This window comes from Perca fluviatilis, chromosome 1 (assembly GCF_010015445.1).
Source record: "Perca fluviatilis chromosome 1, GENO_Pfluv_1.0, whole genome shotgun sequence".
NCBI lineage: Eukaryota > Metazoa > Chordata > Actinopteri > Perciformes > Percidae > Perca > Perca fluviatilis.
This window is the reverse complement of record NC_053112.1, coordinates 47,432,464-47,458,751: the sequence shown is the minus strand read 5'-3', so window position 1 is coordinate 47,458,751 and position 26,288 is coordinate 47,432,464. Positions and strand designations below refer to the sequence as shown.

General features: G+C 42.4%; 1 protein-coding gene across 1 annotated transcript in view; it reads left to right on the top strand.

Moving 5' to 3' along the window:
• The window catches only part of sorcs3 (sortilin related VPS10 domain containing receptor 3), a 376,202-nt gene that overhangs the window by 211,337 nt on the left and 138,577 nt on the right, over nucleotides 1–26,288 (top strand). Inside the window, exon 4 of the mRNA XM_039826137.1 lies at nucleotides 2,220–2,378. Within this exon, the coding sequence (XP_039682071.1) occupies nucleotides 2,220–2,378 (159 nt within the window). The remainder of the gene's footprint in view (nucleotides 1–2,219; nucleotides 2,379–26,288) is intronic.

Genomic DNA, 26,288 nt, shown 5'->3' with positions numbered 1-26,288 from the left:
GACATTTTGGGGCTGTAGTAGCTGCTTCAACATCAGCATTACCTGAAGTAGAGGAGGAGGAGAGGTGGCTGGCTATAGAAGCAGAAACAACATCATGACAGGGAAGAAGCTGAGTGACCATGACAGGGCCATGGGAGCGAGTGAGGAAAAGATGGAAGAGAGAAGATGACGATGTGGTAAGGAGTAGGCAAATTAACAGGGACTCTCAGGAAGGGAGGGAGGCTGTGTGTGTGTGTGTGTGTGTGTGTGTGTGTGTGTGTGTGTGTGTGTGTGTGTGTGTGTGTGTGTGTGTGTGTGTGTGTGCGTGCGTGCGTGCGTGCGTGCGTGCGTGCGCGTGTCATAGCGATAACAAGCAGTTTGGCTGTAACATTAAAGTTAGTGGTGGTCAGGTAACCTAACTGTTTAAGCTTACATTGAAAATGCTAGCGGTTAGCCTGTTGGCTAGCTGAAGAGTCTGTGTGATCTATAAAGTCAGTGTTGATACAAGCATCAGTGTTCCTTGAATGGCTTAATTAGCTTCTCTTGTATTGGTGCTCTTTTCCAGGGCATATACTACTCTCAGCTTTATTGTAGCTTTTGGGAAGGGTTATAGTTATGGTTATTGTATTTAGCAGACACTTGTGTCCAAAGCAACAAAATATGAATCTTACAATAGTTAAAATTAACAGTAAACTGTTTTTAAAGTTGCTAAGCCAATATTAAGCATACTAGTAATAATAACAATAATAGCAATACAATATCAAATATCAATAATAAAAAATAATAAATATACCATAAATATACAAATCATAACTCTAAGAAAGAATGAATTATTTAAGTGTAAGAGCAACAGATAAGTCTTGAGAACCCTCTTGAAGGATCCAAAATGATCACATGAACGCTGAACACTAGGCCACTCATATCATAGAATGCACGCATATTTTAAGAGGACTGTCTGCAGGGAATGCGTCTGACCAATCACGGTGGGTGTGGGCCGCCTGGGCCAAAAAATGCCAGGGCCGATTTTTTGTCCCAGTCCAGCACTGCATGTAGCCAGACCATACTGCAGCACTGACACAGAACTGTAGAGATAGGTCTGGCAATGCAAGACTAAAAGGAGAGTGAATGTTATGACAATAAAGCTTCTCTATTGTTTACAGCTGAAATGATAAAGGCACTTCCAGATTACAAGGTAGTACACAATGTAAAATGTAATCACCCTAGTATAGCATATAGCAGCAAATACAGTTTAAATTAACACTTCTACTGATTTATGTGTAATAATGCAAATCCTTACTTTAACTATTTAGCCTACAACATTGGAGAATATTCAGTTAAATGTACGGATAATGGATTTTCTTCAACATAAAATAATGTAACCTTAAAAGAGGATGTATTCAACAGCATAGTCTGATTCAGAGAATAACTTTGTTAAAATATATTACACATCTATTTACACACCTCCTCTTTAGTCAAGGAGGAATGGCTGTGACTATTTTATCTGCTTCCACAAAGACTCTAAATGTCATTAGCTGAAGGAAATGGGCATTGTGGAATTCCTGTTCTTATTGAATTCTGTAATAACTGTGATAGCTCTGGCAGAAATATTCCAAGCATGAAATTGGAGCTTCCACCACTGTGGTGCTGTTAAATTTGAAATTAGAATGTTTTCTGGGTAGGAGAAATGCTAAGACAGGACATACTAAAGGGCTTGCTGATAAAGAAACAACATACTGGATATGCAGATTCATACTTGGCTTCTTAATACCTTGTTTGTACAGCACTTAATTGTAACTAGACTTAAAGCTCCATCACCTTTCCGTAAGATATTGAGACAATGTCTTTGTATATTTCTTTTTGGTCAGATCTGGTCTTCTTGCTGTGAACAACCTTTTAGAGAGAAATTATGAAAACTCCAGAGTCTTCACCTCAGAGTGCACAGGAAGAGCCACAGAGCCATGGCAACAGAGTCACACTCACGAAATGAAGTTGAATATATAGACGAGCTGTTTGCCAAGAATAAGCCTGCCGTGTGCCAAGAGGGCCAGGCCTTTTTTTCTGCTGACAGTGCTCCTGCCTCTAACATCTCTCTTCTACCTTCTCATCTCCCTATCTTTCCTACCTCTTTACACAAACTCGCCCCCCCAATGCTTTCCTCTCACGTCTTCACAAACTCATACCTACACTCCCTGGCGTGTGTGCACGCTCTCCTTCTCCTCCCTCTCTCTCTCTCTTCTCAGATTATGGTGTTGACAGATCCAGAGTTCGAGAGCAGCGTGCTCATCAGCTCCGACGAGGGTGCCAGTTACCAGAAGTACCGCCTCGCTTTCTACGTCCTGAGCCTTTTATTCCACCCCACTGAAGAGGACTGGGCCCTAGCCTACAGTCATGACCAGAAGGTGAGATTGCGTTTGATGTCATACCTCCTTTCTGTCTGTCTCTACCTTTGTGTTGACCACAGTACACATTCACTAGGGCCTGTAGTTTTCATCAGCACAGCAGGCTGTTTGCATGAACAATTCATATGTACTGTATCCCTACGAAAAGTAGTGCACTGTAATTCCTATTTTGTTCACCTATTTATTGCCGTATGCATCGCACTGCCTGCTGCTGTACAATAGCGTGAAGCGCCACGTAGAAGGGAGGCCGGGGTCATAAAACACAGGGCTTTCAAGCAGGGAGCGGAAGTTCATGTCCAGTTGAAAACACGAGACTTTCACCCAGGAGACTTGTGTTCGTGTCCCAGTGTTTTAACCCAAACCACAATCTTGTTTCTAATCTTAACTAGTGGTTTTGGTGAGTAAACCTAACTGTTGTCGCTGCATAACTTATGTTGGCTAAACTTAACGGCAGTGGCCGCTGAAAGGACCGTCACCTTGCGGTGCCCTGTTTCCGGCTCACAGTCATCTTTTGTCGGTTAAACTTAACTGTAAAGACCACTAAACTCAACTGTCATGTGACTGGCCGGCGACAAGAATTATCTGCAGAACTTAATGTATAATATCGTACGAACCCATTCAGGAGAAAGTGTTTAGAATATAGGCAAGTACCTGATGGTAGAGCATTCATTCACTTGCCAAATATCAATTCTAAAAGAGTGGTGTGAGCCTTTACCTGAAATGAAGAGTGAACCAGATCTGTATTTAAGATAGGCCTTTCTTTCTATATCCTTAAGTATGCTATATATTATCATATTTTAGTAAGAACCCTAGTGGTTTTCTGATCTGCTCCCGTTTGGTGTGTCCAGGCACTAATCACATTCTTGCACATTAGAAACTCGTATTTGGGAGAAATGTTGGATCAAAAAGTCCTGCAGTAACGCTATATTTTTTATATACACAGTAATATAATATATAATTTTCTTTTCTCTGAAAGAACTGTGTAATTTGATGATGTTCGGAGTTTGATACTTCACTTAGTTGTATTTCTAGTGTCAAACTCACAATGGACAGTAAAAATAAATGCAGCAGAACCATCCATCCATCCATCCATCTTCGTCCGCTTATCCGGTGTCGGGTCGCGGGGGGAGCAGCTCCAGCAGGGGACCCCAAACTTCCCTTTCCCGAGCAACATTAACCAGCTCCGACTGGGGGATCCCGAGGCGTTCCCAGGCCAGGTTGGAGATATAATCCCTCCACCTAGTCCTGGGTCTTCCCCGAGGCCTCCTCCCAGCTGGACGTGCCTGGAACACCTCCCTAGGGAGGCGCCCAGGGGGCATCCTTACCAGATGCCCGAACCACCTCAACTGGCTCCTTCGACGGCAAGCGGCAGCGGCTTCTCGAGCTCCTCACGGACTGACTGAGCTTCTCACCCTATCTCTAAGGGAGACGCCAGCCACCCTCCTGAGGAAACCCATTTCGCCGCTTGTACCCTGGATCTCGTTCTTTCGGTCATGACCCAGCCCTCATGACCATAGGTGAGGGTAGGAACGAAAACTGACCGGTAGATCGAGAGCTTTGCCTTCTGGCTCAGCTCTCTTTTCGTCACAACGGTGCGATAGATGGAATGTAATACCGCACCCGCTGCGCCGATTCTCCGACCAATCTCCCGCTCCATTGTCCCCTCACTCGCGAACAAAAGGACTGAGGCTCCGTATATGGGGTGCACACTCAACCAGGTGAGCTAACCAGGTGCCCCTAATTCAGGTAATTTTAATAATATAATTGTGATTATTGTCTACTGGTGGTCCCCGGGGACCTCCATGCCGCTGACACAGCCGCCTTTGTCCAGGCTACCACGGGGCACAGAGCTCCAGAGAGCCGGCAATGAAAGCAGGTGGGCAGGTGTCACATCTGTACAGAGCCCTGGAACAAAAACACAGACACATCGTGGACAGTATGTCAATAAGAAATGAGAAATACAACTACTAATACTACTGTTTAAAAAAGACAAAAACGGCCAAAATACACAGAGCTACCTACAGCTCAGTCATGGACAAAGCCAGTTACAGTTAGGTAAGCTGTTCTTAATGTGGCCCAGGACACATTCACATACACACTGTTAAGAAAATGTGGCCCAGACCACCCCCACCACCACCACCGAATGTGGTCTGAGTAATCGGATCTCAAAAGGTCCTCCTGGTTGCATTTACACCTGTCATTTTAGGTAGTTCTTATCACGCTGATGTTGGTTCAAGTTTCTTTTTTATTAGTTATTTGATGCTATAAAAACGGGGTGAAACACGCACCCGGCGCCACCAGGGGGCAATAGGGGGCTTTGCCCCCTCAGTGGTATTGTTTGCCCCCTTGTTTCAGCATCACATCCGTAAAACGTACAAACACAAACACAATTACTAGGTCTCTGTGGTGTCTTTATCGCAGGGGACCTTCAACTACTAACAATGTAATCCTATCTGCGGAGAGAGCGACCGCCGTCCTCTCACTTCATTAGTATGTCTATGGCTTTAACCCCCTTATAAAAGACCACGGGCGCGTAGCCTAGCAACGCGTATTGTTTACATGTCTTTTGACAAGGCGGCTGCATTATCAGAAGCTAGAGCAAGCTAGATTTGGACATGAGTGATGGAGAATCGGTCGGAGAAAGATCAATGACCCGTCCTTTTCATCTGATGAGGAATCTTCATCTGATGATGAGGAGCGTCCATCTACCCGTATCATCGCAGCGCAGCCGCCTTCAGACGCTGACGTGACAGGTGCTTACAGTTACAGTCTAGGGATAGACATCCTAGTTAGATGTAACTCGTGTAACGTTAGCCGTTTCTAACGTTAGCTTAATGCACTGGCTAATCTAATTATAAATATTTTACTCTTTAGTCTAGGGCTGGGCGATAAAACGATAACGATATGTATCGCGATAGACACGTAATCAATATCAATAGAAAATGCGGTCGATAAAACATTCGATAACTTGTTTTTCTTCATCAGAAGAAACCAGAGGTTGTGAATCAAGTTTGGTTGCATGAACAAAGGCCCTCACTCTTTGGCAACGTAGGGAGTGACACTCTAACAGCCAATCATGTAACAGTATCATGTTTGGTTGCGCCACATTGCTGTCTCGTGTTCTTCAATAACAGAACCGGCGTGGAGTGGAAAGTGAGTGCCGCAGCGAGCGAGGAAATCGTTGATAAAACAGGAAAAGTCAGTATGGCAGTTTTGGGGATTTTATAAGTCTGACCATAGTCAGACCAATGTAGTCAGACCGTCGTCCCCACCAACACTGGTAATACCATAAACTTGTTTTACCACTTTAGCCGCGCTAACACTTTGGAGCACGGCCGTATTCGCCATCAACGTCCAACAACATCTGCAGCTGCAACACGGCACAAGCAGCAGACCGCCATGGAGAGGTACTCTGCATCCAGCCCTTAAGCGCACAAACGCAAAAAAATAACGGAGGCAGACGTGCTGAGCACTGTCCAGAAGCCAGGTTACCAACCTAGCACTAAACCTGCAGAAAATAGTTCTTCTCAGGTTTCTTATATTTAGCTAACACTTTGCACTATTTTATGACACTTTATTAAGCATTTCTTACTTATTCTTTAATTTTGCACCTTAATGTTAAGAGATAATTGTTAAGTGTTCATTGTGATTTTAGACCTGTTTACATTTTAATTATTTGAGTGTTTTCCATGGTTGTGTTGACATTTCTGCTTTTATAACTGAGGGGATTATAATCAGAGCAGGGTTAAGTTTAAAATAAAAATGTTTAAATTTAATATATTTTTCTCCTGGTCCTTATTTTAAATAGGTCATAAAAAATATCAATAATTATCGATATCGACTGATATGAAAAACGTATATCGTGATACAGTTTTCAACCATATCGCCCAGCCCTACTTTAGTCTGAGCTCTACCATGTAGACACGGAAGTGTCTACAAGCGGGAGCACGCACTGGGAGAGCGCAGTCACAGCCGTGTGTGTGTGTGTGTGTGTGTGTGTGTGTGTGTGTGTGTGTGTGTGTGTGTGTGTGTGTGTGTGTGTGTGTGTGTGTGTGTGTGTGTGTGTGTAATCTGTAATGAAAGAGCCTAAAGCTCATAACTGACTTTTAAATACTTACTTTGTCGTACATATTATTTTTAAAAAGAGATACAAAATGGACAGCTTAACCGCTTCAAGAAATGCCATATTTGGCGCGTTGCCTGGTGAAACATCATGATTGACAGCTGTAATTGATTCGCGATTGGTCGGGCAGATGCATGGGCGGGACTTTGATACCGCGGCTCCACCGCCCAATCACTACTGCGCAGACTCTGGCTCCAAAATAACAACATGGCGTCGCCCATATCCGGGATATTTTGGCTTCACTTTGTACAGTGGGAGGGAGTGGAGGCGCGTCGTCCATGTTTATATACAGTCTATGTTCAGGACAGATGTTAAAACCAGGTCTCGGGGCGAATTCTAGCTCACCCATTAAGAGTGTGCGCCTTACGTAGGCTGAGTCCAGGGTTTGAGTCCGACCTGCGGCCCTTTGCTGCGTGTCCTCCCCCATCTCTCTCCCACCTTTCCTGTCTATCCACTGGCACCGCAAATTAAGGGAAAAGCACCAAAAAAATAAATCATAAAAAAGGGGACATTTGATGTAAGAAATCGGTGCAGTTCAAGACAAACTTTCTATAAAGAATGGCTCCATTTCAAATTAAAAAAAAAGTGAATATTTATTCATATTTAGTTTATAATTCAAAACTTTATTTTTCGTATATAATGAATTGTACTCTTGCCTGGAGACTAGGTGCAGATTTATGTATGTTCACCTGACCTGTTGCACATTCACTAAAATACTCTGGTTTCAGGAAGCTTATCATTTACTTGGAACAATTTAATTGTCTATATTTTACTCATAATTATTGCCACATTACATGGTTATTTAAAAGAACCTTATTATTATAATCTGAACTTGGTTCTTTCATTGTGAAACATTTGTATGATGTGTATAAAGGAATCAGAATGCCTCCATCAGTGAGTGAAATGAGTTTAATTTCTGTTAAAAAGAGAAGCTCAGAGCCAGAGTGGCGATGTTGTTGGACTGATGGAAGTGATGGAAATGCCCACAATGCACCATGTAAGCCATTGTAAAGGTACTAGTAATTTGTTTATTGGCCCTTTGTTTTCTTAACAGAGCAGAGACTCAGTTATTATTAGATGCCCGGCTGTCACTGTATTTGAGTTAGAGTTTTTATTTCAGAAGTAATGGTTTATACTACATTATCCCAAAAAACATCAGTGGCTTCAAGTGATTCTCAGCCTCCCATTTTCCTTGCAAGGTGTCACCTTCATTGGGCTTTGTCACACAGTATGGAGTTCTGCACACCGTGTTCACGCAGTGCTCCGAGATTGTAGCCAACAATGGTCTGCCATTAAGGTCAATGACTCTGACCTGACAGCCAAAGCCATCACCCTGCGGGGGGGGGGACGTGGTGCAGGAGGCTGATGATTGGTGAACAGTGGTGGCTGTATCAAACCTGTCAACGATAAAGCTTTGAAAAGCTTCTCACCGCATGAGCAAATGTCAGGGTTTTTCTTGGCAGTGGATTGACAGCAAATAAGACGTATTTCTGTATCGTGTGAACGATTTAGCATTTAAATCAACAAATGTACAAATAGAAAATATAAAAAAAAAAAAAATATATATATATATATATATATATATATATGACATTTTAGGCCTTTATTTGTGACAGGACAGCTTATATATGAAAGTGGTGAGAGACAGGGAATCACATGCAGCAAAGGGCCGCAGGTTGGAATCGAGCCCTCGGCCACTGCGTCGAGGACTGAGTCTCTGTATATGGGTGGGGGCTCTACTAGGTGAGCTACTCAGGCGCCCTACTTTATATTTTTGATTAATAGTAATGCAGTTTATTTTGTAGATGATATGACATGTTGCAGCATTTGTGATTTGCTGTCCTTGACAACAGGACACACGGGGCGATGGAGTCGACTCGTTCTTAGGTATCAGAGTCCAAACTGTTTATTCCCAAACTGTATCAGGATTTTTAGAGGCAAAGAGACAAAGCAGGGTCGAAAAAAAACTCACAAGAAGCACACGGGAGCACTGACACAAACGGTACAAGACGAACTGGCACAGGACTGAGGAAAGGGGCAGGTATACATACACAGACACAGGGGAGACAATTGGACACAGGTGCAGCCCATTAGTCAGTCCCTCCAGAAAAACGCGATTATGCGATCGCATAATTCAATGCATAATGACCCAAAGTCCGCATATTTATGCAGGGGCTGCATTTTTTCAAAAACGCTGCACTTTCGCCGCATAAATTGCCGATTTCCACGCAAAATATGCGGGGCTTGCTTGATTTCATAATCCCAGCATTTTTGTTGCAAAAAAGTAACATATATCTTAGCAGAAAGTTGAAAAATGTTGCGTTTACTTCACACAAGAGCAGCCATTTTCCGCTGTTGCCATGGGAACGTTATGAAGTGACGTAATTGCGCGACGTGAACATCATGGAAAAGCTGGGTGTTGGGGGAATCACTTTTTTTTCTCTTTTTCATCAAACCGCAGTATTTGCAAGTCCCCGCAATTTTTGCCAGTTCCCGCAATTTCATCGCTTAAAATTGCATAAATATCCCGCATATTCCATTGCATTTTTTAAGAAAGCGTGCCGCATAATCAAGGATTTTTGCCCGCAACAATAACAAAAAAACTCATTTTTCTGGAAGGACTGATTAGGGGAGGGGCAGTAATCACTCATGGAGACCAGGAGGTGAAATGACCTGAAAAGAGACAAGACAGTGAGTATCAAAAAAAAAATAGGATGTGGCAAATGAGAAATTAACATGAAACAATGAAACCAAAACCAAACCTTATGAGTAGGAGCTAGACATGATGGTCCTCTGTAGTTTCACATCTCATGTCCACACATGAAGCATTCAGTCACGCAAAGCAAAAAAAGGTATCTAAACTTTCGTTTGAGCTCCACAACTTTGCTCCGGCATTAAAATTCTGCTGCTGCTATTTTTGACCGCACAAGTAACTATTAGGATGAACAAGGCAGCCAGGTTCAAGAAATTCAGAACCATCTGAAGTCTAGGGAAGGAGCAGTTGAAAGAGAGGCGCTGTCTGTCTGCAGCCAAGGTCCTGGGCAAAACAAAATGATTCTGATGGATTGCAAGGAGTAAAAACCTCTTCATCAGTCACAGCTGTTATATTATTCCAAAAACAGTCTTTTCCTGATGTTAATTAAAAACAGCCCTTAGCAGCGTACATTATCTATAAAAAATTACAGCGTATTCATAATATGAGGTGTGCCCGACTCGCCCATGAAATAGACTCACAAGATCAATGGCGGTAACAGCTATTGATCTGGCTGATTAAATACGTCTCAGTCATGAAGGTGGAATATACATCAAGCAGCAGAGTAGAAAGTTCAAGAAGGCGGGGGCGGGCTGAGACTTGGATTTGGCAATTCAACATTAACAAGGAAGATGGGGTCAGCGCGTGCAGTGAAGATCAGTTATTACGAGGGTACGACTAATGCGGATATAATTTGCATCATCGCGACGACACCTTGGCACCCAAAGCAAAAAGGCTCAGACGTGATTATCACCTCCGCTAGGCCCATTTTCATTCCACTCCTGCATGTGTTATCCACATATGGCAACCACTTCCCGGGGGCGGCGTGTTGCAAATGCAGAATATGTTCTTCATCTAGTTAGTTGAAAGGGGGTTTACACAGATATTATCGGTCGCTTAATTCCACCTGATCTCCCTCGCAGGCCTCGACACTTCATCTTGACTGTTGAGCCGGCAGCGAGACGCTTTAATATGCTCATTTTCAGCTTGTAACCGGCTAATAGTTTTCAGACTGGGTCACTCTGAATTTAATCAGCTGTAATGTTGGTGCTTAGCCGTAGATGAGCGTAGCCCTAAGGGACGTAACTTTGAGGCAGGAGCGAAACTCTTTAGTCAGACATCAGAATGCGTGTCAGGACAAATAGGCTGGAGTGAAGTATTTTGTTGTAATTCTTGATTCTCTTTTATGGCTTTGATTACTATTATTATTTTTATTACCTTTCAGGTCAGTCCCCTCCTTAGGTAAATTGAGGTATTTTTAGACTTTAGAACTCTCGGTGACCTTTCCAGGTTCTCATCTCTTGACTGTGAGGGGTATGTGGAGACAATTACTCATTGATGTAGTCCCAAGTTGGCTTCTGAGAATAGGGCCATTGTTGGCGCTGCCAAGTGACTGAGTTTATGTAAACAGGCTGACACAGAAGAACAGCAGAGTGAAGACGCTCCACACATAGAATAAATAGGAGTTGTCTTATTTAATTCCCTGTAAACCATCTGAGCTCCCAGGAGACTGGGTGTTACGGCATTTTGCCTTAAAATCCTTTTTTTCTTTTTGACAAAATCCCAGACAAAAACAGGCTGTTTTTTTTCTTCTAATGTCCTCACTTATTCATGACACACTTCCTCGCCCTGTAGCTGACGTGCAAATTACAATATTTCTGCTACTGTATTGGCAGATAGCCTATTTAGCAGCATTTGAGCGATAGATAGGATTTGAAGGGGGGGAGGGGAACTACATTTTTCCAAACAGGAAGAAATTGGATACATAATTCCTTTTTGTGTTACTTGCAGTGGAACTGTAGGGATTGACAATTAATATTAACGCCTCAGCAAACTTGAGAGACAAGGCCGTGACTCTCTAATGGACTGTGTAGTTATTACTGTAACACATCCAATAAATGCATCAGAGACACAAGTGCAATGCTGTACACTGTAATCAAACGTGGTTTGCAATCAGCCATTTCCTTATGTGAATTTCTGACCTATGACAGAATCATTTTCCAGCTAGCATTTGTCATTAATCATGATTATGTTTATTACCGTCACTATGATCCCCTATATTCCTTGTCTAATTACACTTCCAATATTGCAACTTGATAGCATCTTTTATCAGACCCACAACAAATACCACAACCTAAGTTTAGCCTATCTTTTGCTAAGACTAAGAGTTTACGTTTACATGCTGCCATTCCGAAATGCTGCTATTCCCTAACCCCTTACCCTAACCCTAAAGGAAAGAAAACTTGTCGGAGTGCTGGGACGTTTGAAAACAATGGACAATTAGACGTCAATGTCGGAGTGGGGGTATGTCGGAATGGATGGCGGAACCCAAAGTTTACAGCCTCGCTAGCAGTTTTTTTGAGGCTGTACTTAGGCCCTGCAGTGCTAAATGCTAACGTCAGCATGCTAACATGCGGACATTTAGCAGGTTATATGTTTACCATGTTCACAACCTTAGTTTAGCTTGTTAGCATGCTCATTTTTGCTATTTTGCACTAAAGACAAAGTACAGCTGGGGCTGATGGGAATGTAATTGGTTTTGCAGGTATGTAATCATAAAATTAAGTATTTGACAAATTACATTTTCGACCTGATGATGGCGATACACGAAAAGGTTAAGTATCAGAAAATGTATTAGAATTCATCCTGAGGGGAAAGGAAAGGAAACATTTCTATTAAAACCACAAAAGTCAACCTCATGGTGACGCTAGAGGAAAATTCAGGGGTCCACCAAAAGCACTTATTAGGGTACATCATCTGGGAACCATGAATTTTGTGAGAATCTATATTGTTGGCATTGATTATTGATGATGATATCTGACTGGATATGTGAAAACTTAAAAACTGTTCGCTCTAGATCAAAGGTTCAGGGGATCCCTAAAATATGTAAGATTCATCCTGTGGGAACTATGGATACCTTGATATCTGCACCAAATTTCATGGCAACACATCGGATAGTTTGTGAGACATTTTACTACAAACTCTCTGGGGATCATGCATGTATACATACTTGCATGGAAATTCATTCAATAGTTAGCTAGTGTGGTTCAAAAATGTCTAGTCTCCAATCCCAAGCCAAGATAACCCCTAATGACATCATCAGGGTTATTTTGTCAGACTTGACAAAGCCACAGAAGACATTACACAACTTGTTTTCACAACCGAGTAGTAGTTTCAGTGGCTATGATGATGACATGTAAAACTGGTTCAATGCACCTATTTTCTGCGCTTGCTAGTTTACAGGCATATTATACTCATAGCATTTTAAATCATTTGGGTTCAGCTTTTCCACAAAAAAATCAGTGACTGATATTTTTGAATTTTTTGTGTCGTCTGCCCATGTTCTAAAAATGTGCCTGTTAGGCACCTGTTGCGACTTCCCAGCACACCTCTGAACAGCAGTCTGCCGCACGCGAGCACACAGACACAGAAGGTGTATTTCCTGCTGGTCTGCTGCAGTCAGTTCGCTGCAGGAACACAAGTTGAGCGCTGACAAATTAAAATTCCCCATCCTCACATTTCCTTTTAAACCGCAAGCGGCAAATAAAGACACTTGCACTTTAGAGAAACAAAGAGAACCACCGGTGTACATTCACACCGCGAGTGTTGACTTTAACGAGGACAGAGGCTTTTATGGTTCAGCTCTAACCTCATTAAGAGTCATCCACACGGACATGTAGTGCACATTCATGCTTCACTGCAATTGCATTATCCTAAGACGGTACACAACAAACCCTCGGTCCAGGCAAACATTTCATTTGTGTGTTTGTACTGGAGGTGCGATAATCCATTAAGGCTGAGGCTGCTGTAGCAGGGAGCGGGTGTCTCAGTGGCTACAGCAGCTTTATTACTGAGTCTGAATTTAAATTCAAATGGGATTCAACCAAGTGAGTTTGCAACCTGCTACAGACGGAAGGATTAATGTCATTAGGCAGATGATGGATGGCTCAGAGTCAAAGAGTAATAATACAATAGATCATGACTAAATGATCATAGTAGGGAGCTGTCTTTGGCAGGTTAATTTTAGACGGTAGAAGAGGTATAGAGCTTAACAGTGCGGTTCCACAAGTGAAAATCCCATTGATTTTCTCCATAAGGATTTTGAGTATTACCCATAATGTCTAAACCATCAGAGGTAGACTGACCATGAGCTACGAGATCGTGTAGATCCTGTAGAAACAACAAGTCCGTATGATATCAACCTGGTTTTAGAAAAAAACATGGGTTACACTTTACTTCAAGATATCTACATAAGAGTGACATGACATTGTCATGAACACGTCATAAACATTATGGACAAGTCATTCTTTTAGTGAGTGTCATGTTTTTGTCATGACAAGTTATGGTTAGAGTTAGGGTTAGGGTTAGGGTTCATGTGTCATGACTGTGTCATGTCACTCTTATGTAGATACCTTCAAGTTTTATTCACAATGTCATGGAGAAGCACTACACTACCCACAATCCTAAGCGTAACAGCGGCGTCTCTGATTGGTGGGGCTCGCTGTCACTATGGAAATGTTTACCACACCCGCATACCCGTGAATGACTAGTGAGCTGCAACCACTAAAGTCTATGATTGTTTCTGTACACAGTCTTGTACCTTTGCATTTTTTTCTGTTTTCAAAATGTTTTTTTTGAGCGGAATCAAATGTTTTATGGTCACTAATAATCTGGTAGCTGGTTGGCTTGGTTCCAGGCTTGAAACTTGTTATATAAGCATTTTCTTAAATGTCAATGGAGCAATTGAATGGGGATAATTACTTCCGGAACCAGAGCTGTTAAAAAAGTGGGCGGTCACTCTTGAGCTCTCTATGCCTACTATTGCAAAGGAAAAACAACTATCTATTTTGTGAAAAATGAATATTTACTATCAAACAGACAGCAAAACCCAACAAAAGAACACCATAATAAGCCGAGGATAGGGGGAAGACTGTGTGGGAGACACCTCTGTGAAATTGAGTAGACACATATGAAAACTTGACGATACAAGCTTGTAAAAGGAGCAAGATATTTGAGAGATAACACCAGGTCAAGCATGGCTTGATTCATCCGATTTTTTTTGATTGTGGTTTTGTTGCATCTTGCATGATGAAACAGGGAAAGGAGCTCTGAAATCAAAGGCAAATTATGGATACAGTGAAGCACCGACGGCTACATGGCGAGGAGAGGCAGGCAGAACAGATGGAGGAACTTGTTCTGATGGAATAGCAGATATGTATTGTCACTCCGTTGTCAAAACAGCAGATGGAGGTGTGCTGCCAAGCAATAGTGACGTGCATCAACAGCAATGGAAATAAACTTTTCAGCTACTTGGTAGCCCTCGCTAAGGATTATACTTTGGTCATTACCTTATTGATTTCATGGGAACAAAGCCCCTCTTGGACAGTGGGCTGTTATGCTATTTACAAGTTAGTTTTCATATGGTTACCAAATGCTGTTATTGTGAAATTGAAAAAAACAAAATTGGAATAAATGCCTTTAGCTGCCATGACAGGCTGGATTGAAAATGTCCCAGGTTTCGCTGCATGACAATTGATTTTTGGCAATTTAATTATTTGTTACGGAAAAATAATTACCTAAGGCTCAATGTCCATTAACTCGCTTTTTAACTTTAACTTTCGACCATATAACATGGTCTTCATCAGCAGATGTAATTGGCTCAGTTGCCATGGAACTGCAGGCATTCAAACGTCCTTAACTCTGAACACCTCCAGGACAAATCCATCCATGCTGGGTTAAATGTTGAGGTTGACAGCTCATTCTAGACCATAGTAGAAAGTTCCAGAACAAGGGGTTGTTTTTGTCAACCTTTTCAAGTCAAGAATGAAATGTCAACTCCTTAACCCCCTTTCCCCTTATACTGAGTCCTAGCCCTGACAACCTTAACTTGCACGGCAGCTGGATTCTCACAATATCATGAGATCACACGAAAATCCGTCTCATCAGGCTTCAAGTAAAACCATTTGTGATGGAACAGCAGTGGACCAATCAGCGTCCAGCGAAGAGCTACTGGCAGCTTTAGGCGTGGTTTAGGTGTGTGTGACGGCCGCGAATGTTCGTTCAAAACAACAATGCCGATGATCGATGGATGGTTCATCCAATCACCTCACAGGTTTTTTGAAAGCACCTGCCCTTTTCCAAACGAAAAAATATGAAAATTGTATGTATTGTGATTTTTTTTTTTTTTTTGTAACGATTTATAAAATCTATTGTTTTCCCTTACAATAGATATTTTTTATTTATGTTTTTGTATCATCATATTCGTTTCCAGAAAAACAGAGCAAGAGCAGCAAATGCAGAATATCCATGTTATGTTCTTCTTTACATATGAAATAAATGTCAGACTGACTGACTGACATGTGATGTGCATTCTTCTTAGAAAACAATGTTTTTATCTCATGATATATATTCTCTAGAAGTGCATTATACAACTTTTGTTTTTGTCAAAGAAGGAAAAGAAAATTGCAATACTTCTAGAATCGCAATAAATGAAAATCGCGATACAGATCGAATCAGCACCCAGGTATCTTGAAATTGGGACAAAAGCTTATTGTCCCAATTTTATGTGCCCTAGTTTCCAATGACGGCTTCTCAGATGGGTCTGTGTAGCAATTTGTCAGGTTACAGACAAGCCTTTCCTGAAAAGCACTTGTTTGTACTTAGAGAAAGTTCTGATGACGCATACTGGCAGCTTAACTCTAACCCTAACAAATTAACCCACCCTTGACAGTTTTAGACTAGGCGGATAGCATTAACTTCCACTATACAATAGTAAGCCAGTATGTTGTGTGGCAAACAACAGTGGGATTTCGTCATTGTATGCAAGTCTAGTCTCTGCCCTCAGTCAACACCCCGTGCCCTCTGAAGGTGTTTAGAGTTCCCCCGCTGAAGGAGGGGCCTTTGATATTTTCAACATCCGTTGTAACCTTTACATGTTGCTTGCATGGTCACTACTCTCCTCGAGCCGTGTGGGCCTGTCGGTCCACTTTTAGCTCTTCCCTGAAGAAAATCATAGCTGTCAGGTGCAGGAGATCGAGAAAAGAGGCTGAAGGTGAGGGGGCTAACTGCAGGTGTGTGTGTGTGTGTGTGTGTGTGTGTGTGTGTGTGTGTGTGTGTGTGTGTGTGTGTGTGTGTGTGTGTGTGATGCGTCAGAGGAGGGTGGGGGTGAAAAAAAAGATAGGGACGAAGGAACAGAGGGAAGGGAATGAACCAATAAATGAGAGCAAATGAAGATTGATGGATCGTGCTTACATTTTTATTAAATAGCTCATTTCTGTATGTTATAGAGGCTTCGCTAACATCCTCCGTCGGTGCGACACCAGCGGAATAGATATCAGTTCATCTGTCCGTCGGCTTGTTTATCAGCTTGTTGGTCGGCCTGCTGTGTATTCCCTCGTCGTCAGCGGCGCTGACGCTCCAGCCGAGCCAGCCCTGATATGACACACTAGGTTAAAATCACTCAGAATCAAACACATTGCCTTTATCACATCGACAAAGGTAAGGGAAAACACTTGAGCAGTTTGCATATTTCTGTTCTGTGTGTGTGTGTGTCCTCTCGTCTCTGTGGCGACTGGCAGCAGGATGGATGCTGGGTCTTCTCTGAGCTGTTCTCTCGCAGCGAGGAGTCAAGTTGTGTGTTTTTTGGGCGACGGGTAATTATGACATTTATTTTAGTCACCGTCGTCCCAGGAGGAGCCTGTCAGTGTTTGGAAACACATGGCAGCATGGGGGCGCAAAACATCATTTAGCAAACCTTGACTGGAAAGCTCTTGTCAGTCCTGTAAGCCAGCTCTGCTGCTAACCTGCCAACCCTAACCCTCTTGGCTGTGGTCGAAAGCTCCAGATCAGGTGAGTATGGGGACCAAGAGTTAGATATTGTTTTGTCAAGTGCTAATTTGCCAACCTACCCCTCTAAAGCCCGGGACACATGGGGCAGATTATCGGCCATTGGACAGTCTGGCGAGGTCAGTGACTCGAGGCTGTTCGGTGTGTCCCGTGCCGTCGTCAGTCTGGGGGGCTGTCGGCGTTCATTTTGGCCGACCTGACATGTTCGGTCGGCGGCAGGGCAGTCGGGACTCACCCGGAAATGGCGAGCAGAATGAGGTGACTACAGTCTCTCAAAATCTGATGAAAATCTTTTAAACTGACCTTTGTTGATCTGAAATGAAGACAGATTCAGCAACTGCACGGCCTATTTCTCGCTTAAAATGTTTTCAGAAACATGTTTCAGTGAACTATTTTAGTACAATATGAGATCGTATTCTGAACGTCTGGCTCTGAATTTCCGGAGAAAACAAACCCATGTGACACATTCGTCCAATCAGTTGCCAGTTTCATTTCTTGGGCAACAACACAGAGTAGCGCCGCCTGCTGCTATGGAGACGTATTACGTTTCTCAAGTTGGTGTCGCCTCATTGTGTTCCGAGGCAGATTTTTGGACCTCGGGGACCCGACTGATCATCTTCACTGGCTTTTCTGCCGAGGGTCGGCCGTCTGGTTGGTGTGTAACCACTTTAAGGCTACATTTACGTTGCAAAATTTTGGTTTTCAAGCGGAGTTCTGAGCCAAAGGGATCCCCGTAATTAATATCTGTTTAAACTAACACGCCAAAACCGCATAGCCCATAAACATTCTCGTATACTGGGCATGCGCGTGCCAAGGTAAACATAAGCCGGCACGTATACTCCGCCCGTTGCTTGTAGTTGCCATTGTAATGTTTATAGCTTAGTCTCAGAGAACGAGACGTCGTGACCAATAAGACCCAATCAGGAGGAGAAACGTTGGCATCAGTGTCGGTGTGGCCAAAGGTCTCCGTTTGCGGCCGTTGAGACTGCAACCCAACCCCGCAGATTCCAAACCAAAACGGGTCAGAAGAGTTTTTTTTTTAATTTCTCTGGTTCAGGGGATCTGAAACCCCATCTTTTAACGGGCTACACCTGCAGCGCACACACGGCGTAGGATTGTCACAGGCGAGACGGTGAGCTTTTGCTTTGGGATTGTTGTTATTTCTTTGTTTTTGGAGCCTGCACAGCGCTGTGAAACGGTAAATCTACTTTCAGCTGTTATCAAAGGACGCAGATGAGGGAAACAAGGAATAAGAAAAGAAACTCAAAATGAGACTGCCAATACGCTCACTGACATTAGTCATTAAAGTCAGAGAGCTGTGACGTCATCGCAAATGATTTGCTTAAAGCTTAGTGGTTGTTGGTTGCAGCCACAGACTGTAGAAAATTGCAGCGAGGGAGAGATTTCTAAAGCAAAACTTGGAGGAGCAGCTTGTCACTAAATTGAGAATAGCTGGTCCACCTTATAGCCCGCCCACCTTATGTTTGTGAAACTGTGCTGAAGTTGTCGCTAGCTTCGTGGCTAACCCATTCAATTTAACCACCAGGTAATAAGCAAGACACGGAGAAGACAACGAGCAGATGCCCCATCCCTTGAGTCGGCTCGTCCAGATGCCCTCCACATTGTTTTTTACGTTCACATGCTTAGATTCTGCGCAAAAACGCTTAGGCGCTGTGCAGTGTCGTAACACAATTGCCGATTAAAATATATCTGTTCATGGATGGGTATCCATTACAGTTTTATCCACGTTACATTTAGTAATGTTTATTCATGCAATTCTGATGAAATAGCTGCAGTTTTCCCCACATAATTACGTTTTCCTGATTCGATTTGTATTGGTAGTTGACCAGTTAGCGAGCATGCAAGCTAACATTAGCCAGCAGCTTAAACCACAATGTCACAATATATTTCACGTCACTTTTTGGATGTTTTCAGCACCGGGGGGGGAAAAGGGTTTGTTGATACGTTACTCAATACCGCTGAGAGTCTTACTTCACGGCTGGGACTGCCCACCGAGTATCTTCGGGGCTGGCCGCCGAGTATCTTCATATATGATAACGGCCGAGGATACGCCTACATCCATGGGATGGCTGCCGGGTGTTGCTGCCGGAATTCTCCCAACCTTCACCGTTTGTCCGCAGGACAGTCACCATTAGTTGTCAAACTTAACTGTAAAGAAGACCGCTAAACGCTAAAGGGGGGAGAATTTCAGCACAACACCGCGGCGAGCCGGACCTGGACGCCTGGGGCGATATGGTCTGTTTCCCCCGACGGAACATAAAACTTTCTTTTTTGCTGGCTGGGTTCGGATTGCTCTAAGTTAATAATAGTGTCTGGCTGCTGGCTAACTGTGGATGTGTCGTGTCCCCGGGGCTGTTGTCCGCTCTCATCCCGACTGAAGTCCCTTAGCGGCAGAGAGTGAGGCAGAAAAACCAGGGTGGGATAGCTGGCTAAATTAGCAATAGATTTGTCTTCTGTCTATACAGCTTACGTTAACGCTAGCTGGTGAACGTAATCGTGGGTTAGCCCAGTGCTGTTTAACATTAACTTTAACTTGATCAAAATAATTATACTTAAAATAACTTGATGAGCGTGTTGATGTGCATGAGCTACTTGTCAACATAGCACATAACATTAAGCTGGATCGATTGATATTGAAATGTATCAATAAATAAGATCTCTGCTGTATTACTGTGTTGTAAGTGGCATGTAATCAAAATGATGCTGTGTGGCAGAAAGCAAGCTGTATTACAGTTACTGAGTATTATTCTTTCTGTGACACTGTATGATTTACGATTACTCTCAAACTTATCATCTTGGTGCCCGTGTTTTGATGGAAGTTAGAGGAACCAGAGGGGTTAAAAGGTTATATGACGCCACTGACAGGCGACTAAAGGAAATGTCCCGTGTCGTTAAAATAAAATAACAGATTTCTCTGGGTTTGAACGTTGTTGGAAACATTTGGGATAGTGCCTCAAACTCAACAACTCAACAAAATATATAACATACATATAGCCTTTTAATGCAGACATTTTACATATTGTGCCTTTAAACTTGTAATGGGGCTTTTTTATTCGGCAGTGTTGCTGCGTTCAAGATCTAAATACTTCCTTCACCAACTTACCACGCTGCTGCTCTCATCGTCCCCTTTTGGAGATGCTTCTTCCTCTAGCTCATAACTATTGCCAACTTAATTGTTGGCAGACACTTTTTTCCTGTTGAAAAAGTACCTCTGAGTGTTTTCTTCATATTTGTAGTGTGTGTGCATAATTAGCTATGAAGCTACAGCAAATGAAGCCACTTTTGTTCTCTGAGTTCGTCCTTCACACAGCGCTTCCCTTCATGCCCGGTGCCGTTTTAAAGGGCTACATCTGTTACCTGGAAGAAAGCACTGCATGAAAGATTAAAGCGAGGGAACAAAAGTCTCTGTACTCTGTAAACACCACAGATTCCATGAGAGTCTGAAACATGACATGACCCCATGTCTGCACTCTTGCTTTGCAAGATATAATAATAATAATAATAAATTGAATTTATATAGCGCTTTTCATGGACTCAAAGTCGCTTTACAGGGCAGGGTAGATTATAAAAACATAACAAAACAAAATGAGCAAACAAAACAAGTAGAACAAAACAAGATACAGATGAAAAAGGGAGGGGGGCAGGTGGACTATGGGTAGGCTGAGGTGAAGAGATGGGTCTTGAGGCGGGACTGGAAGATGGTGAGGGACTCAGAGGTGCGGATCTCTTGGGGGAGGGAGTTCCAGAGCCTGGGAGCTGCTCTGGAGAAGGCTCTGTCCCCAAAACAGCGCAGGTTGGACTTTTGGATGGAGAGGAGACCGGTTGAGGTGGATCTGAGGGACCATGAGGGTTGGTAGGGGGAGAGGAGGTCAGTGAGGTATGAGGGGGCCAGATGGTGGAGGGCTTTATAGGTGAGGACCAGGTTTTTGTAGGTGATCCGGTGGGAAATGGGATGCCAGTGGAGTTGTTTTAGGACTGGAGTGATGTGCTGCCAGGATTTGGAGCAGGTAATGAGGCGGGCGGCTGAGTTCTGGACCAGTTGGAGTCGGTTGATGTTGGTAGAGCTGATGCCGAGGAGAAGTGAGTTGCAGTAGTCCAGTCGGGAGGAGATGAAGGCGTGAATGAGTCTTTCAGCAGCGGGGGGTGTGAGAGAGGGTCTGATTTTGGCGATGTTGTGGAGGTGAAAGAAGGAGGTTTTAATGACTTGACGGATGTGAGGCTCAAGGGAGAGGGTGGAATCAAAGATAACGCCAAGGTTGCGGGCCTGGGGAGATGGGGAGACAATGGTGCCGTCGATGGTGATAGTGGGGTTATTGGTTTTGCTGAGTGTGGATTTGGAGCCAATCAGAAGGAATTCTGTTTTGTCGCTGCTGAGTTTGAGGAAGTTGTGTTGCATCCAGGTTTTAATAGCTGACAGACAGGAGTTGATGTGGGAGAGGGGAGGATTGTGGGGGGATTTGGTGCTGAGGTAGATCTGGGTGTCGTCAGCATAGATATGCACCGATGTGATTATTTTTAGGTATACAGTAAATGTTCCTGCTCAGATGTGGGTGCACACTGTATACCATACCAACCTCTGGTTGTATGTGCTAGAATATTTTTGTCCTGCTGTGTTTTAGTACATCACTGGGGGCAACAATATCAATTTTTTTTCTGTTGTAAATCCACCCCAGGTAACATACAAGCAAATGTTTCTGTTGATTTAAGTTGATTAATCCAAATTAATTATTCAACCTGTTCCAAATGACTCGTGTTCGTTCAGTTTTAGCGGTTGTAAAATAGCCTTTATCAGAGATCCAACTCACTGACTCAAGTTTCCTCTGGTCTACTTGCAAGCATTATGCAGAAATAAAAAACGATCATTATTGTTGTTTCGAGGGGTATTTTTCCTTTTATACCTCTTTTTTTGAGTGTTGCTAGAACTTATTTGGGGTTGTTGACTAACCTCAAACAATCAAACAAAAGTCACTAATTTTTAGTAACACTGATTGTGTAAAATGTATTTATTTATTTTTTTAGTTAAACATGTTCCCTCAGGGTGTGACGTGGTTGTTTATTACCGTCCCAAGTCTTGCATATCTTGACATAGTAATTTACTAATTGGAGTGTGAAATTAGAGGGAGTCTTCGGTTATAAAATGCCATTGCACAAATAGGGAGGAGAGGATCAAAGATTTATGGTTCAAAAGTGCTGTGTTACCAGAAAAAAAAAAAACCTCAGTGTAATTTCCATCTCCACCTCCTATGCCCATATAGTCTAAACCTAATTCTCTTTTTCTTTTACAATCCCCATAATGATTGTAACAGGCCTCGGAGCCCATAAATCTGAACAGTAGGGAAACTAAGTGTCCCATCATTATGCAGCCTCCACCTATCCGCTCAAAGAGCATCCATGTATGGCCCCCAGGACAGCAGTGCCACTTGTTTAAATCCAATCTCATTTCAGTGAGCTCTTCATCACTTTTCCCCCTCCTGCACCTAATGACATCCCCGTGCCATATTGTCGTCTTATGTGAAATGGGGACAAGCTCAATTACTCTTCCGCTTGACTAATGGTGATGACTGAGTCAAGTTGACGGAGTCATTTTCAGTTGAGGTAATGTTGTTGTTGGCACGTGCTCCCTGAAGAAGTTATGAAGTCTTCCAGGAGGCTTCTGTTGGATGGCTTTCACCTTGGCAGGACTGGGGTTCAAGTGTGCGTCTGTTCATGTCTGTAAATAGATGAAATCACAAAGCCATTCATTCATATTACATGACACTGATCTGATCACAGCTCAGTCCATCAGGAGACGGACAAGATCTTTTTTTTAGGGCTGGGCAACGATTAAAAGTTTTAATCGCGTTTAATCGCATGATTTCCCTGATTAATCGCGATTAATCGCATTGTTATACGCAAAATCCAATAATGAATTCAAAAGTAGTGTATAGCGCAATTTTATTTTAAATGTTCTGCCATATGAACGAAAGTGCCATAACATTTGTTCTGCAAACACTTACCATCAGCATTTTGTTTATACAGTAGCAGTTAAATAAAATATTTAGTGTAAATCTCAACTTAAACAATGTAATCAAAGCAAATACAAAATTAAAGCTTATTGTATAGCATTAATGTTATCCTGTTTGTTATATATAAAATTAAACTGCCCACAAAATCCTGAGCCACAATCATAACATTAAAACAGGCAATTTCTGATTTTTTTTTCTTTTATCAGGGAGTAGCATAACCAGTCTCTGTTCAGTACCAAATGTCCCTGTTAGAGTGAGGTGAAGCACAAACGTTTCAGCATAATGCCTCTCCTCTGTTTTCATTACAGTCAGAGCATGTGAATGCAGCGCCCACTGTTCATCAATATAATGCACTGTAACTCCGAGGTAATTACGGTTACCCAGTGATGTCCTGTAGTCCCCAGTGAGAGTAACATGTTGTAAAGGTGTTGGGGCGCCTTTTGGGAGCCCTCTCTTTTAAAAAAAAACCTTTTTTTTTTTGTGGTGGTGGCGGGGGGGGGAATTTCATACCTGCCATATTTGTTGCGATATCCTCAGACCGACGCTCAACAACACTTACTATGGGCTCACCCACTTTGTTAGCTTCTGTTGCCTTTGTTAATCCATACTTCTCCCACTCGCTGCATCTAAAGTAGTCTACCGAAGCCTTGCGCCACTGTTTGTTTTGTTGAATGATTTGCTGGTATCAACGGTGTGTATTGCATTTAGGTGATATTTCAGACTGGAAGTACTACGGTGATAAGAAACTTCAACTTTGCAGTGGTTCCAAATAACTTGGGTTCTGTTGACTGCGCCGTCTGGAAGAACTTTAAAATGAAAATGGCCATACAAAAGTTCTGTACCCTTCTCCATGTTCGTTGGTTTGTTTATCCGCTTTTCCTTTCCATTTCCTGTAAGCGCGGCAGCAGTCAGCACAGACTTTTTCAAAATAAAAGCCTGTGAGCAACAGACTTTTACAATAATAAAAGAAATAATAAAAACGGCGTTAATGCGTGATAAAATAATTGTTGCCGTTAATTAATTAATGAGTTGACGCGATAATAACGCGTTAACTTGCCCAGCCCTAATTTTGTTGTTCCTCGACAATATGTAACACAGTGGAGAAGGAAGTATTCAGATCCTTTACTTATGTAAAAGTACTAATACACTGTAAAAAAGCAAGTAAGTAAAAGTCCTGCATTGAAAATATTACTTAAAGTGATTTCGGAGTAATTTCACCCTAGGCTGCTTTGCACTTTGACCTCGAGCCAAACACCTCCCCAGAAGCTTTTTTCCCTTGTTATAACGTTGGTCGAGTTAGCGTTATCAGCTGGTTAACTTAGTGCAGGCACTAATGGATCCACGTTTGTATCATGTAAAGTACCCCACTAATAATGCCCGGAATGATACCAAACTTCTACAGTAGTACAAATAGTTTCTATACTTATAAATCGAGGCATTAGAAAGTTTGTAACTACACCAGAAGTATATTTAAATAACACTTGCCTGATGGATACTCCTCTCGACTGCTACCGCGCGAGATCCTGCGACATCACGCACAGAGCACAACATCTATTGCTTTTAAACCGCAGACGGGATATATACAACTGTGTGGCATCTTGTCCTATCGCCTCACGCTGCAGTAGCTGCTTCTGCTGTTCACTCGCTTCTTGATTCTTCTTTACCAGTAGTCTCTTCCGGCAATAGATGTTGTGCTCTGTGCGTGATCTCACGGTAGCAGCCGAGAGGAGTATCCAGGCATCATTAGTGGGGTACTTTACATGATACAAACGTGGATCCATTAGCGCCTGCACAAAGTTAACCAGCTGATAACGCTAACTCGACCTACGTTATAACAAGGGAAAAAAGCTTATGGGGGGTTGTTTGGCTCGAGGTCATGGTGCAAAGCAACCTAGGGTGAAATTACTCCGAACCATCACTTTAAGCTTGCTCTTGAGGGAATTACTGTAATTGTTGGGGCTTTGTAAATTATAGAGTGTGGTCTAGACCTACTCTATCTGTAAAGTGTCTCGATATAACTCGTGCTATGATTTGATACTATAAATAAAATTGAATTGAATTAAGTAAAAGTATTTAAGTGACGTGTAAGCAAATGCTTGCTCGTGGAAAATTGTCGGGTCTTTGTAAATGATAGTGTGGTCTAGACCTACTCTATCTGTAAAGTGTCTTGAGATAACTCTTGTTATGATTTGTTACTAAAAATAAAATTGAATTGAATGAAGTATCATCAGGAAAATGTACTTAAAGTGTTAAAAGTAAAAGTAATCAATGCAGAAAAATCTTCACATTTTACAAACTGGAAATGATCAAAATTGTCATCAATCAACTAAGTGTTACATTTCAGCTGTACTTGTAGGCCTATATATTGATAGGTAGTTTAACTTATAATAAAACATATATATAACAATATTTTATAAACTACATGTGTTTTGTGTGCAAAAATCTTAATTGGTAAAGTAACTAGTAACTAAAGCTGTCCAGTTAATGTAGCGGAGTAGAAGTAGAAAGTGGCATGAAAAGAAAAGACTCAATTACCTCAAATTTGTACTTAAGTACAGTACTTGAGTAAATGTACTTAGTTACATTCCACCACAGTGTAACAAACAGACCGTTCTCACCCAGAAAACAGCCGTATAGGTCGATTGTGCAAGCAGGTTTTAACGAACCATATTTACGTTTGCTTTTAAAGGGCAACTACCGTTGTTATCAACCTGGACCCTATGTTCCTATGTGTTTGTGTCTAAGTGACTGATGAGAACAACAATCTTTGACATTAGTCCAGTATTAAGAGAGATCGCTGCAGTTGGCAGCGGTGAAACAAGCTACAATGTAGTTAATAGGACAATTGTCCAGCTTGTTTTTACCTTCACTAAAGTGCTTGTTTTGCCGCTGACAGACTCAGATTAATATTCTAATTGTCTAAGTGTTACTTAGACACATAAACATAGGAAAATAGGGTCCAGGTTGAAATCAACGGCAGTTACCTTTTAAGCGACTACCTCTAGTCACCGTTATAATTATCACGGGAGCAAACAGGAAAGTAAGTTGACAAAGTGCAATGGTACGTCCCTATGGGCATTTTTTGATGGAAGGGATAGCCCTGCTTCCCAGCATTGGACACTTGGTGGGCTCGCCACTAGCAGTTATCAATTTATCTTCAATGA